Source organism: Python bivittatus, unplaced genomic scaffold (assembly GCF_059951505.1).
Source record: "Python bivittatus isolate LINGU-HERP-01145 unplaced genomic scaffold, Pbiv_v1 ctg000350_np1212, whole genome shotgun sequence".
In the NCBI taxonomy this organism is placed as follows: domain Eukaryota; kingdom Metazoa; phylum Chordata; class Lepidosauria; order Squamata; family Pythonidae; genus Python; species Python bivittatus.
The window spans coordinates 24,099,171-24,113,770 of record NW_028277074.1 but is presented as its reverse complement, the minus strand read 5'-3'; the positions used below and the strand labels follow the sequence as shown (position 1 = coordinate 24,113,770).

The 14,600-nt window shown below is 37.9% G+C and overlaps 1 protein-coding gene across 3 annotated transcripts in view; it reads right to left on the bottom strand.

The window, feature by feature from the left end:
* Positions 1-2,527: 2,527 nt before the first annotated feature.
* DIPK2B (divergent protein kinase domain 2B) overlaps positions 2,528-14,600 on the bottom strand; it is a 32,010-nt gene continuing 19,937 nt past the window's right edge. Inside the window, exons 4-5 of one of the 3 annotated variants that reach the window (XM_088144727.1) lie at positions 6,986-7,022; positions 2,528-5,938 (exon numbers count right to left, since the gene is read on the bottom strand). In XM_088144727.1, the coding sequence (XP_088000853.1) occupies positions 5,598-5,938; positions 6,986-7,022 (378 nt within the window). In that variant the 3' untranslated portion in view covers positions 2,528-5,597. Of the gene's footprint in view, positions 5,939-6,985; positions 7,275-14,600 lie in introns of all 3 variants that reach the window. The other 2 variants (XM_088144726.1, XM_088144725.1) reach the window with 2 other exon arrangements.

The following is a 14,600-nucleotide window of genomic DNA, read 5'->3' as shown; positions in this document are numbered from 1 at the left end:
GAAAGTACACCCTCTTTGAGTTCTATGGTTTTACGTATCAGGACATAGTAAAAATCATCTGGTCCTTAGCAGTTCTCAAAAGTAGATAAATACAACCTCAGATGAACAACACATGACATATTACATCATGTCATCATTTATTTTACAAAAAGAAAGCCAAAATGGAGAAGCCATGTGGGAAAAACTAAGTACACTTTATGATTCAATAGCTTGTAGAACCATCTTTAGCAGCAATAACTTGAAGTAATCATTTTCTGTATGACTTTGTCAGTCTCTCACATCGTTGTGGAGGAATTTTGGCCCACTCTTCTTTACAACATCACTTCAGTTCATTGAGGTTTGCAGGCATTTGTTTATGCACAGCTCTCTTGAGATCCCGCCACAGCATTTCAATCGGGTTGAGGTCTGGACTTTGACTGAGCCATTGCAACACCTTGATTCTTTTCTTTTTCAGCCGTTCTGTTGTAGATTTGCTGGTGTGCCTGGGATCATTGTCCTGTTGCATGACCCAGTGTTGGCCAAGCTTTAGCTGTCAGACAGATGGCCTCACATTTGACTCTAGAATACTTTGGTATACAGAGGAGTTCATGGTCGACTCAATGACTGCAAGGTGCCCAGGTCCTGTGGCTGCAAAAGAAGCCCAAATCATCACCCCTCCACCACCGTGCTTGACGGTTGGTACGAGATGTTTGTGCTGATATGCTGTGTTTGGTTTTTGCCAAACGTGGCGCTGTGCATTATGGCCAAACATCTACACTTTGGTCTTGTCTGTCCAAAGGACAGTGTTCCAGAAATCGTGTGATTTGTTCAGATGCAACTTTGCAAACCTAAGCCATGTTGCCCTGTTCTTTTTAGAGATAAGAGGCTTTCTCCTGGCAACCCTTCCAAACAAACCATATTTGTTCAGTCTTGTTCTAATTGTACTGTCATGAACTTTAACATTTAACATGCAGAGGCCTGTAGAGTCTGAGATGAAACTCTTGGATTTTTTGCAATTTCTCTAACCATTGCACGGTCTGACCTTGGGGTGAATTTGCTGGGACTTCCACTCCTGGGAAGACTGGCAACTGTCTTGAATGTTTCCACTTGTAAATAATCTTCCTCACTGTAGAGTAATGGACTTTCAAGTGTTTGGAAATGGCCTTATAACCCTTCCCAGATTGATGGGCAGCAACAATTGCTTCTCTAAGATCATTGCTGATGTCTTTATTCTTTGGTATTGTATTAACACACACCTCAGTGCTCAAGACCAACAAACTCCTAAAACCTTGGCTTTTATGGAAGTAGTCACACTTGCTGATGATCAGTTGATCAAGGGCATTTGATTAGCAGCAGCTGGCTGCTACTTAGCCTCTCCATACCTATGGAAGCAGTAAGGGTGTACTTAGCTTTTCACACATGGCTTCTCCATTTTGGCTTTTTGTAAAATAAATGATGACATGGTCTAATATGTCATGTGTTGTTGTTCATCTAAGGTTGTATTTACCTACTTTTGAGAACTGCTAAGGGCCACATGATTTTTATTATGTCCTGATACATAAAATCATAGAACTCAAAGAGGGCGTACTTTCTTTTTCACACGACTGTATGTATGTATGAATAAATAAATACGCAAGCAAGCTTTTCTTAGATGGGATATAAATTAGTTGAAAGCATTTTGAATATCTACTACTTACCAAAAAGGATCAACTTGTCCTCCGTTATTTGTTTGTTTGTTTGTTTGTCACATTTATATACTCATATATTACTCTTGGGAACCAAAGATTTGATAGATCCCAATAAACTACTTAGACTGTATGACTTGCCTAGCAATACAGTGTTTTGTGTCGAGATTATTTATGAATTAGTGAACAGACCATCCTTTTAAAACTGGTGCTACATGGGATCCTCCTCCTCTCTAAAGATCATCTCTGGGGACAGGATCTCCAAGGGAAGATTATATTGTACAACCTGAAAAGGAATTTTACATTTTTAGTGCTCAACCTTAATGCTTACATAGTGGTATAACATTTGGGAAATTGATTTTTTCTCTAGTGTACTTCCTGATTTTGAAATGTATTTGGCTGGCATGAAATAAAACAGCCTCAGTTTTAGGGAGCTATTTTTTCAAGGCTACATGATTACTGTGCTTTTAGGGGATAGCAGTCAGAATAAGTTATTCATGGGAATTTCCAGTAAGACAATTAGTCAGCAAGACAAATTTAAGTCCCCATTCATTTCTGTGATTGGGAATATTTCAGAGCATTGATAAGCATAAGCTAGTTGTGGCAATTATCTCCCACTTTTTTTGTTGTTGTTTATTTTTGATGTCACTGTTGACTCCTGACAACTGCCTGAACAAGTCCCTGCAGTTTTCTTGGCAAGATTTTTGGAAGTGGTTTGCCTTTGCCTCCTTCCTAGGGCTGAGAGAGCTTGGGCCAGTCCCTCTTTCTCAGCCCTAGGAAGCAGGCAAGGGCAAACCACTTCTGAAACCTTGCCAAGAAAACTGCAGGGACTTGTTCAGGCAGTTGCCAGGAGTCAAAACTGACTCAAAGGCACATACACATACTCACACACACACAAACACACAAAGTGAAAAGCCTGTCTATAATTAACAAAACAAATGTATTTTGGGAACTCTCTTCCTTTTTTCACTTTCTACCAGATGTTAGCAATGTGATCTCAGACGCCTCTGCCTATTCTGAATCCAACTTGTACATCAGGCAGTTCTCATTCCAGATACAGTAGATGTCTGGACTGCAAAATCTTAAACATTAAGTGCAAGTGTAGTTTAAGCATTTCTTACCATTTTCCTTGTTTGGTATTGAAAATACATCTATATTTTCCTGCGCTTTTGCCAATGCTATGTTTTTCATAATTGGTTACAAGCCTCATATAACACTTTAACCGAATCATCTTGTAAGGTTTTAAACAGTTCTGCTGGTATATTATCCAGAAGCTTTACTGTTATCAATATTTTGTATCCTATTTCTATTTTACTTTATATCTGGTTCTAATTAGAATAGTACACTAAAACTATGCTTTCAGTGTAGCCTGTCAGTGAGAAAATACTTGTGGCATCATGCTAAATTTCAGCTCATAAACGGATAATAGTGCTCAATTTTTTTTATTACCAGCATAGTTTATTTCAGGGTTTTAGCTAAAGATGATTCTATGTTAACTTTAAAATGTGCTTATTTCTTTACAGGTAAAAGGCCATTTGAATTATCTGCAGTACAAGAAAATGTATTTAATTGGAGCCAAGTATGGCTTTTAAAATGAAAACTCTGTGTACTATACATATAAACATGTCAATTTTCATGCCTGATCTTTAGCATTGCCCCCATTTCCTTCTATTAATAATTTCCCAGCAAAATGATTGAGCATTTACATCCAGGATTCTCTTTTATTTATGTCAGACAGGGTTCTTGTGTTTTTAGAAGTAGTGAATAGTATGTTTCAGTATAGGAGAAGTAGGATGGAGAAAAGTGCACAATCACAGCTTTCAGGGGTAAAGGATTCTTCCAGGAGGCAGTGAAAGATGGCAGCTTCAGAAGTAGATGGTAAAGTAACTGAATAGCTGAATTCTATGTTACTTATATTAAAAAGAACACTGTGATGAATGTAGCTGAAATCCAGTTCACAAAAAGGTCAAAAGTATGAGCTGGGAGTCAGGAAGAAGTTTCCCATTAAAATTCCACCTCCGCTGTGAACCTATTAAGCACCATATCCATGCTGAAATCTCTCAGCTTCAACCTTCTGTCAGACTTGAGAAAAAACTCTAGAAAAATAGTACCAAGTTATTGTGTCAGTGAAGTATTTTAGAGTATTCCAAATTGCAGGTAAAATCACATTATATTTAAGTGTGTTACTATTATTATAGAAGAAATGCAAATGTGTTTGTCAACTTTTTAAAAATTTCTATCTCATGTCCACTGCTTTCTGCATTATTGCTCCATGTATTTGGACTATTCCTAAGTTCAGCATCAAACCATTTCTATTGTTGCCAGAATTAATTCATTAGTAACAGCTTTCTAAAATTACTCATCCTTCCTATTGAAATCAAATTCTGGCTTTTCCCATCTTCCTTATCAAACCTGACTACCCTACCTCCATTCTGTTCTTTTAATTGTAGTCCATAATTCCTCTAGCCCAAAACCACTTTTGTCATGCTCCTACCTCATCCCATAAAGTATACTTAAGTTACTAAAGACGTGAAACCCAACAGGACCAGTCTTCTCTACCCAAGAATGTTTTTCTGAGATGTCAAACCCCCTTTTTCAAATCATTAAGATATTTACATCATATAACCATCTCCAAATTCCAAAGAGCACTAAATTTAGCATGCTTCAATGTTTTCCCCACAGCAATTTTGGAGGACCGATATAAAAACGTTCCCCATGAGCTAAAATTCTGCCCCTGCAGACAAGGGACTATTGAAACTACAGCTCATGTCCTGCTATACTGTACCCTCTATAAAGATCCTCAGACTTGCTTTATAACTCCTTACCTGGTAAAACACCCAGGAAATTTGGAACTTTTTTTATGTACAGTTGTTGTTATCAGACCAGCATGATTTAGTTTCCTTGAACGTGGCCAAATTCTGTTATACTCCTTGTAAAATTAGACATACCTTGACTGCCCACTGATGAACCCACCACCAATTGCAACATTCTTATCATGTTTTGTTTTTATTTTTTTCAATGTGTAACTCTGGTCTAGGACCATCATAAAATTCTCTCTCTCTCTCTCCTCAATATTTAATATTAAACTGTTTCCATTTGTGTACTCTCTCTTTCTCATCTTCCAGAAGAGCAGGACTCCAAAATTTCCTTTTCATACTTTTTGTGATTGGACAAAATTATTTCTTATCAGAACTTGAGGTCACATTTAATACATTTCAAATGTTAACAGATAAACATATGTATTATCTAATATTTTAAAAAGGAAGAAAAGAATAAGAACAACCCTGGAAATATGTAATAATGGAAGAACTCAAGGACAGCTAGGTAGATTACCTACAATTCCTCTTCCTTGCTCCCTACCCCCTTTGAAAAAGAACTAATTCAAACAGAGGACATGACACTGCTGCAGATCAAGTGTAGTTTTATCCTTCTAATGTAGGGTTTAATTTTTTTCCCCTATTTTTATAGATAGAATGGGGAGGCTGCTATCCTGAGTGGAATAAATGATCTTGTATAAATCATTTGGAATTTAATCTATAGTTGCTTTGAATGATTGAATAGAATGGATAGGAAGCAGCGAATGCTTTAAGAAAGGTCCAATATATCTTTGAAAAGATGTTGGCTCCCCAAGACACCCTGTGAGAGATATACGTTCTTGAAATTCAGAAAGTAGAAATAAATACAAAATGATAGAATAAGACCAATAATATGTAGTTTTGACATATGTAATCACATGGATACTACAATTCTAACTTTGTGAGCCTTCAAAAAGTAAACCAAATAGCCACAGGCTTTTAATCTGGAAGGCAGTGAATGTCCAGAACAAATTCAGTGCTCACATTCTGAAGAATTTGTTGGGTGAGTCCATTCTTTCAACTTCCACCACAGAAGAAGCATGTATTTATAGCTCCAACATTCCAAGAAAATATTCATTTAGAGTTGTGTGCTATATTTGCAGTCAGGATATCGGTAAACAAAGCGGGAATCACAGATCTGCAAAGGTTTCAAAATGCTGACTAGCAGTTGAGTTGCTGTGATAATCTCTTGGTCAGTAAGAAAACTCTCTGCACAGATATTCAAAGCGCTGTCAATCTTCTCTTGCAGAGGTGATTGGAATTTTTCTTTTAAGAGGTTAGGCAAAAGTTTCTCACATACCATGATGAGGCTCTGGCTTTCCTTGATGGAATTACATGAGGGGAGCACAGACTCACAATCTGCAGCCAAACAGCTAAATATATCCTTGTATTTCTGTTCTCTTTTCCTCAAGTCTCTGCCTATTAAAAAGTAATGAAAAAGTTTGCTTACAAACATAAATATATTGTTATTATATTTACTAGGAGGCAATAAGCAGTTTTCTTTGGGTAAAGCACAGAGAAATTTAAAATACAAAAATAATAGCAATGTTATGATAATAAAAGTGCATTGAATAAAACTGAAATAAATCAGAAACAAAGAGTAAAAGCAATGTAGTACAAAATAACATTAAAATAAAAGCCAGCAACAAATATATAAAACAATACAAAGATCTAAAGGCACTCAAAAGTTCTTAAACTATTTGGCAAAAAACATATCCCTGATACTGATGTTGCCAAGAATCAATTTGGATTGCAGCAGACTATAAATATACAAGCAAATAATACTAAAAATATCATCTTGTAAGCAAATATTTTCATTATAAGCACATGCAGTGTTGACTTTGACATTACTTTCATTCTCTCATTCATATATTTATTTGACAAATGATGTATCTAATTACTGGACTTACTTTTATTGTTACTTTTAAAGCATCATTGTGAGAAGACTTTATTAAAGATGTATTAAAGTGTATAATTCCATCTATTTTGACAATCAATTCTTTAGTCTGGCTTCAACAGAAATATTTATAATCTGCCACATGCTCATTTTGACACTGTTTTCTGCCTATATAATTAATTAATTGACCTATCATTATATGAGTTAAGCTGAAGAAAAAGTGAATTGAATGTATTTTGCAGCCCACCTATCAGCCCCACTAGATAGACCAGATCAGGAAATCAACTCCATAGGAAGACTAGAACTACGTTTATTGAGACTGGCTATAATAACAGAAACTTGCAAGTCTGATTGTGCTTCCCTCCCAACCCCTTCTTATACTCCAGTGAATCAGGGGGGCATCTGCCTGATTTATTTCTGAATATTATCTTATTTCTCAAGGCTTAAAAATCTTTAAGCCTCCTTTACTTAGGTAACAGCTCTTGCATATTTCTGTCAGTCATCTTCCTTACTCTCTACACGGCCTCCTAACCTGTTGTGACATATTATTCAAAGATGCATCTGAGTACCTTCTTGTTTGTCAATGACTCCTAGCATGCTGGCATCCTGGATAAAGAGTTGTCCATTGTTGAAAACACCAAATGTGTCAGCATCAACATGAGTAAAGTAGAAGAAATAGTTCAGGTCGTTATTCATCATAAAATCAATAATAGCGAGGAGTTGAAGAGCTAGATCTGCTGTCACATCAGAAGATGAGCCATAAAATTCCTTCAGAGGTCTAGTACTGGCTGTCACTATTAGACGGCCACAAGATCCAAAATATTTTGGAAAGGGCCATCCTTCTGCTCCAGGGAAAATCTGCCAAAGAAAGGAAATGTGAAATGTGTCCATGATGATATGGAACTATTTGTACTAGCTTCCCTCACGTTAATGGCCTCCTGATATCACACACTTCCACTCCCATTGCCCCTCTATTTAAAAATGACTAATTCTAGTGTAATCAAAGAATATGTATCAGGTTGGGTATAGTTTTGGTAGGGCTATCATGGCTGGGTTGCAAAAGTCCAGATGACCACTTGATTCCAGCACAGAAACAGGAAAGTCAAACATTGCTGCAGTTATGTAATTATCCTTTTTCAAATCTCTTCTTTTCTATATTTTTTCTAAATAATTTCTAAAGAAATTTCTTACAAGTTTGGGAGAAAATAAAAGACCCTGTAAGTGCAAGTTCTAGTACATTAGGTTTTTTAAGACTTAAATTATAAAACTGCTTTGTGTATAAAATATTAAACTTCTCAACTGTTAAATTTAGTGATTTTAATTTATTTACTCACTTATCCACTAAGTGAATAAAATTATGCAGTAGGCTAATTAACAATGAAATATTATTTTGATAAAATATTGCTTGAAATATTAACATATTTAAATATGTTAAAACCATTAATGTTAAAGAATGTTAGTCCATTAACCAATTTGTTATTACAAGTCAGTGCCAATATTTAGATTCCCTACAATCAGTGTAACATGCTAAATTCTACCATCCTTATCTAACTAAAATTTGAGCTTCTCTTTATTATAGTGCCATATGGAGCATGCCGCTAGAAAAAAATTCAATAAGCCACATAATTTTAGGCTTTTTATTCCTGACACTATGCTTGAAGATTCGGACTATTTTCTGATATTCTGCTCTTAGCATTTTTAAAATGTGTCCTTTTTGTTTTTCAGTTTATTAGGCAGATCTTGGTGCAACTATGGTGGTTTCAACAGGTGTGTCTCCCTTTTGGTCTTTCTTACTCTCTGGTATAGTTTGTGTGCGCCTTAATTATTTCTTTCTCAGAATTTTCCTTAACTGTTTTTCCTTTCAGGATTTCCCATCCATGGAATCCTTCCTACTTTTTCCCCTTAGCTTTTTAAGTCAGCTCTCTTGAACTTTAGAATACTAGTCTGGCTGCTTTCAGTTCTTCCTGCCCTGCTATATGGTGAATACTACTATTAAATGGTCACTCTCTCCCATGGTTCCTACCACTTCCACTTCTTCAACCACTTCTTCCCTGTTAGGAAGTATTAAGTCCAATATAGCTGATCCTCTAGTTCCTTTCTCCACCCTTTGGATGATGAAGTTGTTTGCAAGTAATGGCAAGAACCTGTTGGATCTCCCACTTGTTGCAGAGTTTGATTTCCAGTTGATGCAGGGTAGTTGAAATCCTCCATTATCACAGTAGTGTGTTTCTGGGACACCCTAGCCATTGGGGATATTTCATCTTTAACCTTGGATGGGATTGCAGTTCCCCATTCAAGAGTGGTGGGAACTGAGCCTGCTGTCAGGGTGTCATCCAGGGCTCAGCAATATATCTCTCTGTAAGAAGTGAAACCTTCACTCAGGAACTAGCAGTGAAGCCTCAAGTACAAAGTTCTTATAGACAGGCTGTTTTTGTTGTTGCTGTTTTGTTTTGTTTTGTTTTAATACTAAGACCTAATAATGAAGATCAGCTACTGCAGAATCAAGCAGTCAAGGCTTCTGTTTATAACAGCCCCAGGGTTTAAACCTTACATCTCTTACTTAAATTAAGACTTCTTGACACTTGCTTTGATAATAGCATGCCTGCTCTCAGTCTTTCTCCTTCTGGACTTCCCAGCTTCAGCCCTCACATAAAAATGCCTTGGGTAGTTGTCAACTACTTTAGAGCAATGAAGTTTAAAGAACAAAAAGCAATGTATAATAATTCTATTTTTAAAAAAGTATCTGTTCCCTTTCAGGTTTTTTTTTTTCATTTCTTTGATACAAAATGTTATCAGAGCTTCAGGTGTGTCCTAGTGATATAGGAAGGAAGGGAGTGAACAAATAGCAGCAAAGTTTAGTGCTTGTTTCATATTTTATAAACAAAATCATCCAACATATGATGCAACACAGTGAAAAGGTAATTGCCCCCTTAGATTTAGTGACTGGCTGTACTACCTTCAGCTTCTTGTAATTGATGATCAATCTCTGACATCATTGTGACCCATTCCTGCAAGCAGCCTGCTTCAACTCATTGATACTAAAGGGTTTTCTAGAATGAGTTATTCATTTTAGTTCCTGCCATAATATTTATATTGTTTTTAATTCTGGACTTTGATTCGTCCAATCCAAATGTTGAATTTGTTTATTTTCATCCATTCTCTTATAGTCTTGCTTGTGTGTTTGGGATCACTGTCTTGCCAGATGACTCATTTGCAGCTGTCCATTGGCTGATGGACAGATGAGCTGATATTGTCTTGTAGAATTCTCTGACACAAAGAAGAACTCTTTTTCCTTCAATGTTGGTAAGCTGTCTAGGTCCTGAGGTAGCAAAACATCCTCAAGCAACAACACTACCACATCTGTGCTTGACAAATTATATGAGGTTCTTATTGTGGAATGCAGTGTTTGGCTTTGTAGACATAAAACACCCATGCAGCCTAAAAAGTTCCACTTGTGTCTCATCTACGCATAAAACATTCAGAAGACTGGAGAGTCATCCAGATGCTTCTTGGCAAACTTGAGGTGAGCATCTATCTTCTTAGTGAGCCATGGCTTCCATTTTGCTATTCTTTCATGAATCCTATTTCTACCTAGCACTTTTATGATTATGGAATTATGAACACTTTAGCCATCTATAGATTCCTGAATGACCAGGGTGATTTTTGTTTGGTTGTTTTTGTATGGGGTTAACTTTTTGGACAATTTTGTGCTGTGCATTTGATCTGATTTTGATAGGATACTTTTGGGAAGATTCATTATTGTCCCAAATCTTTTCCATTTCAAGACTATGTCTCTTATTATGGATGAATGGAGCCTTAGAGCTTTAGAAACAGTTTTGTAACCTGTTACAGACTGATAAGCCTCAATTACATCCTATAGAGGTCTTCAGATATTTCTTTTGAAGAAGCATGGCATTTCTCTAGGAGCAATGATGAGGGAAGCCAAAATTTGTGAAATTCACATAGGGCATATACCCATATTTGTCCTGATTATTAATGAATTCTTGTCTAAGTGGTTGTAGGTATCTCTTACACTGCATTGAGTGACCTAGGGGGCAGTTGCATGTTGGTTGATTTGGTTTCTGAAATAAAGCAAGCAATTGTTGGTGTTACTTTTTCATTCAGACTCCCTTTATATATCAGTAAGACCCACATGAAACTCTGATAACACTGAGTGGCAAAGATGTCCAAAATTGTAAAATTGTAAAAGGGAACAAATACTGGTTCACAAAATCGTATGAATCAGTGTATAGTATGGACATGATAGAAGCAAGGATGACTTCCAAGGATTAAAAAGGTATGAAAAGGTATAGTGAATGGTGCTGATATAGACAGATTTCATTTTCCTTTCCTTTTCCCTTATATCCTGCTTTTAATTTCTTTTATTATTTTGTAAACTTTTTCTGAGCATAACACTGTTTACCCCAGAAATATGCGTGGATGGATATATAAGAACTTATCTCCCTGTGCAAATAGAAGTTCCAGAAAAAAGATTTCATCAGGGCCACCGCAGAAAAATAAAACCCTTCCCTTATTCCAAGGATCCCTATAATTATTATCATCCCCATCTCCAGCAGCTGCCATTGCGTTCTTTCCAATGTGGATACACAGCTAATGTCATACGTAGTATTGTCACAAGCTCTACTGATTTCAAGTTATTGCAGTACACTGGTAAAATATTCTTGTGGGTTTCAATGAAATTTGTGGTTGCTTTGTTGTTGTTCAGTCGTTAAGTCATGTCCCAATGAACCATATCACACCAGGCCTTCCTGTCCTTCACTGCCTCCCTGAGTTTGCTCAGTTTCATGCTCATTGCTTCAGTGATGCTATCTAACCATCTCATCCTCTGCCATCCTCTTCTCCTTTTGCCTTCAATCTTTCCCACCATTAGGGTCTTTTCCAAAGAGTCCTCTCTTCGCATTAGGTGGCCAAACTATCTGAGCTTGAGCTTCGTTATCAATCCTTCCAATGAGCAGTCAGGGTTGATTTCCTTTAGGATTGACTGGTTTGACCTCCTAGCAGTCCAAGGGACTCTTAAGAGTCTTCTCCAACACCACAGTTCAAAGGCATCAATTCTTCAGCGCTCAGCCTTCTTTATGGTCCAGCTCTCACAGCCATACATTACTACTGGAAATACCATAGCTTTGATTATGCGGATCTTTGTCGGCAAGGTGATGTCTCTGCTTTTAAATATGCTGTCTAAGTTTGCCATAGCTTTCCTCCCAAGGAGCAAGTGTCTTTTAATTTCATGGCTGCAGTCTCCGTCTGCGGTGATCTTGGAGCCCAAATAAATGAAGTCTGTTACTGCTTTCATTTCTACCCCTTCTATTTGCCAGGAATTGATGGGTCCAGATGCCATGATCTTAGTTTTTTTAATGTTGAGTTTCAAGCCAGCTTTTGCACTCTCCTCTTTCACCCTCATCAAGAGGCTCTTCTTCACTTTCTGCCATTAGGGTCGTATCATCTGCATATCTGAGGTTGTTGATATTTCTCCCTGCAATCTTAATTCCAGCTTGTGATTCTTCCAGCCTGGCATTTCTCATGATGTACTCTGCATATAAGTTAAATAAGCAGGGTGACAGTATACAGCCTTGTCGTACTCCTTTCCCTATTTTGAACCAATTGGTTGTTCCATGACTGGTTCTAACTGTTGCTTCTTGGCCTACATACAGATTTCTCAGGGAACAGGTAAGGTGGTCTGGTACCCCCAACTCTAAGAATTTGCCACAGTTTGTTGTGATCCACACAATCAAAGGCTTTTGCATAGTCAATGAAGCAGAAGTACATGTTTTTCTGGAATTCTCGTGCTTTCTCCATGATCCAGTGAATGTTGGCAATTTGATCTCTAGTTCCTCTGCCTCTTCGAAACCCAGCTTGTACATCTGGTAGTTCTCGGTTCACATACTGCTGAAGCCTAGCTTGTAGGATTTTGAGCATAACCTTGCTAGCATGTGAAATGAGCGCAATTGTGCGGTAGTTTGAGCATTCTTTGGCATTGCCCTTCTTTGGAATTGGAACATAAACTGACCTTTTCCAATCCCGTGGCCACTGTTGCATTTTCCAAACTTGTTGGCATATTGAGTGCAGCACTTTAACAGCATCATCTTTTAGTATTTTAAATATCTCAGCTGGAATACTGTCATCTCCGCTAGCTTTGTTGTTAGTAATGCTTCCTAAGGCCCACTTGACTTCACTCTCTAGGATGTCTGGCTCAAGGTCAGTGACCACACCAGCATGGACATCAGGGACATTAAAATCTTTCTTGTAGAGTTCTTCTGTGTATTCTTGCCACCTCTTCTTAATCTCTTCTGCTTCTGTTAGGTCCTTGTCTTTTTTGTCCTTTATCATGCCCGTCTTTGCACTAAACGTTCCTTTGATATCTCCAATTTTCTTGAAGAGATCTCTAGTCTTCCCCATTCTATTGTTTTCCTCAATTTCTTTGCACTGTTCATTTAAGAAGGCCTTCTTATCTCTCCTTGCTATTCTCTGGAAATCTGCATTCAGTTGCTTATATCTTTCCCTTCCATCCTTGCTTTTCGCATTCCTTCTTTCCACAGCTATTTGTAAAGCCTCATCAGACAGCCATTTTGCTTTCTTACATTTCTTTTTCTTCGGGATGGTTTTAGTTGCTGCCTCCTGTACAATGTTACGGATCTCTGTCCATAGTTCTTCAGGCACTCTGTCTACCAAATCTAATCCCCTAAATCTATTCATCACCTTCACTGTGTACTCACAAGGAATATGATCTAAGTCATACCTGAGTGGTCTAGTGGTTTTCCCTACGTTCTTCAATTTAAGCCTAAATTTTGCAGTAAGAAGCTCATGATCTGAGCCACAGTCAGCTCCTGGTTTTGTTTTTGCTGTCTGTATAGAGCTTCTCCATCTTTGGCTGCAAAGTATATAATCAATCTGATTTCGGTATTGACCATCTGGTGATGTCCATGTGTAGAGTCGTCTCTCGTGTTGTTGGAAAAGAGTATTTGCTCTGACCAGCTTGTTCTCTTGACAGAACTCTATTAGCCTTTGCCCTGCTTCATTTTGCACTCCAAGGCCAAACGTGCCTGTTATTCTGATTATTTCCTGACTTCCTACTTTAGCATTCCAATCCCCTACGATGAAAAGGACATCTTTTTTTGATGCTAGTTCTAGAAGGTGTTGTAGGTCTTCAAAGAACAGGTTAACCTCAGCTGCTTCGGCATCAGTGGTTGGGGCATCGACTTGGATTACTGTGATGTTGAATGGTTTGCCTTGGGTTCACACTGAGATCATTCTGTCATTGAGGTTGTACCCCATTACTGCCTTTCCCACTCTTATTGACTATGAGTGCTGCTCCATTTCTTCTAAGGGTTTCTTGCCCACAGTAGTAGATATAATGGTCACCTGAATTAAATTCACCCATTCCTGTCCATTTTAATTTGCTGATTCCCAAGATGTCAATGTTCAACCTTGTCATTTCATGTTGAATGTGTTGACCACATCCAGCTTGCCTTGGTTCATAGATCTTACATTCCAGGTACCTATACAATATTGTTCTTTACAGCATCAGACCTTCTTTTCGCTTCCAGATACATCCACAGCTGAACGTCCTTTCGGCTTTGGCCCAGCCGCTTCACTCTTTCTGGAGCTACTTGGAATTGCCCTCCGCTCTTCCCCAGTAGCATATTGGACACCTTCCGACCTGAGGGGCTCATCTTCCGGCGTCATATCTTTTAGCCTTTTGACATTGTCCATGGGGTTTTCTTGGCAAGGATACTGGAGTGGGTTGCCATTTCTTTCTCCAGTGGACCACATTTGTCAGAACTCTCTGTCATGACCTGTCCGTCTTGGGTGGCCCTGCACGGCATAGCTCATGGCTTCACTGAGTTATGCAAGCCTCTTCGTCACGACAAGGCAGTGATCCATGAAGGGTTTGGTTGCTTTACAACAATGTTTTTATATTAGTAAAGAACTTAATCTTTGTAAATAGTAAAATATACATTTTATTGGTGTTTATTTTGCCAGAAATACTAGGATCAAGCAGCTGGCTGGTGACTGAAGCAGCTGCTCCTCAGTGGATGTCTTGAATAAAAATGCTTCTGCTGCTTTTCATAGATGAGAGTAAATACATTTTTTAATACATGGAAATAATTTAGCAACATCCATTTCCAGGCAAGAGCCATGTAACCATATATGGTTGGCCCCAAC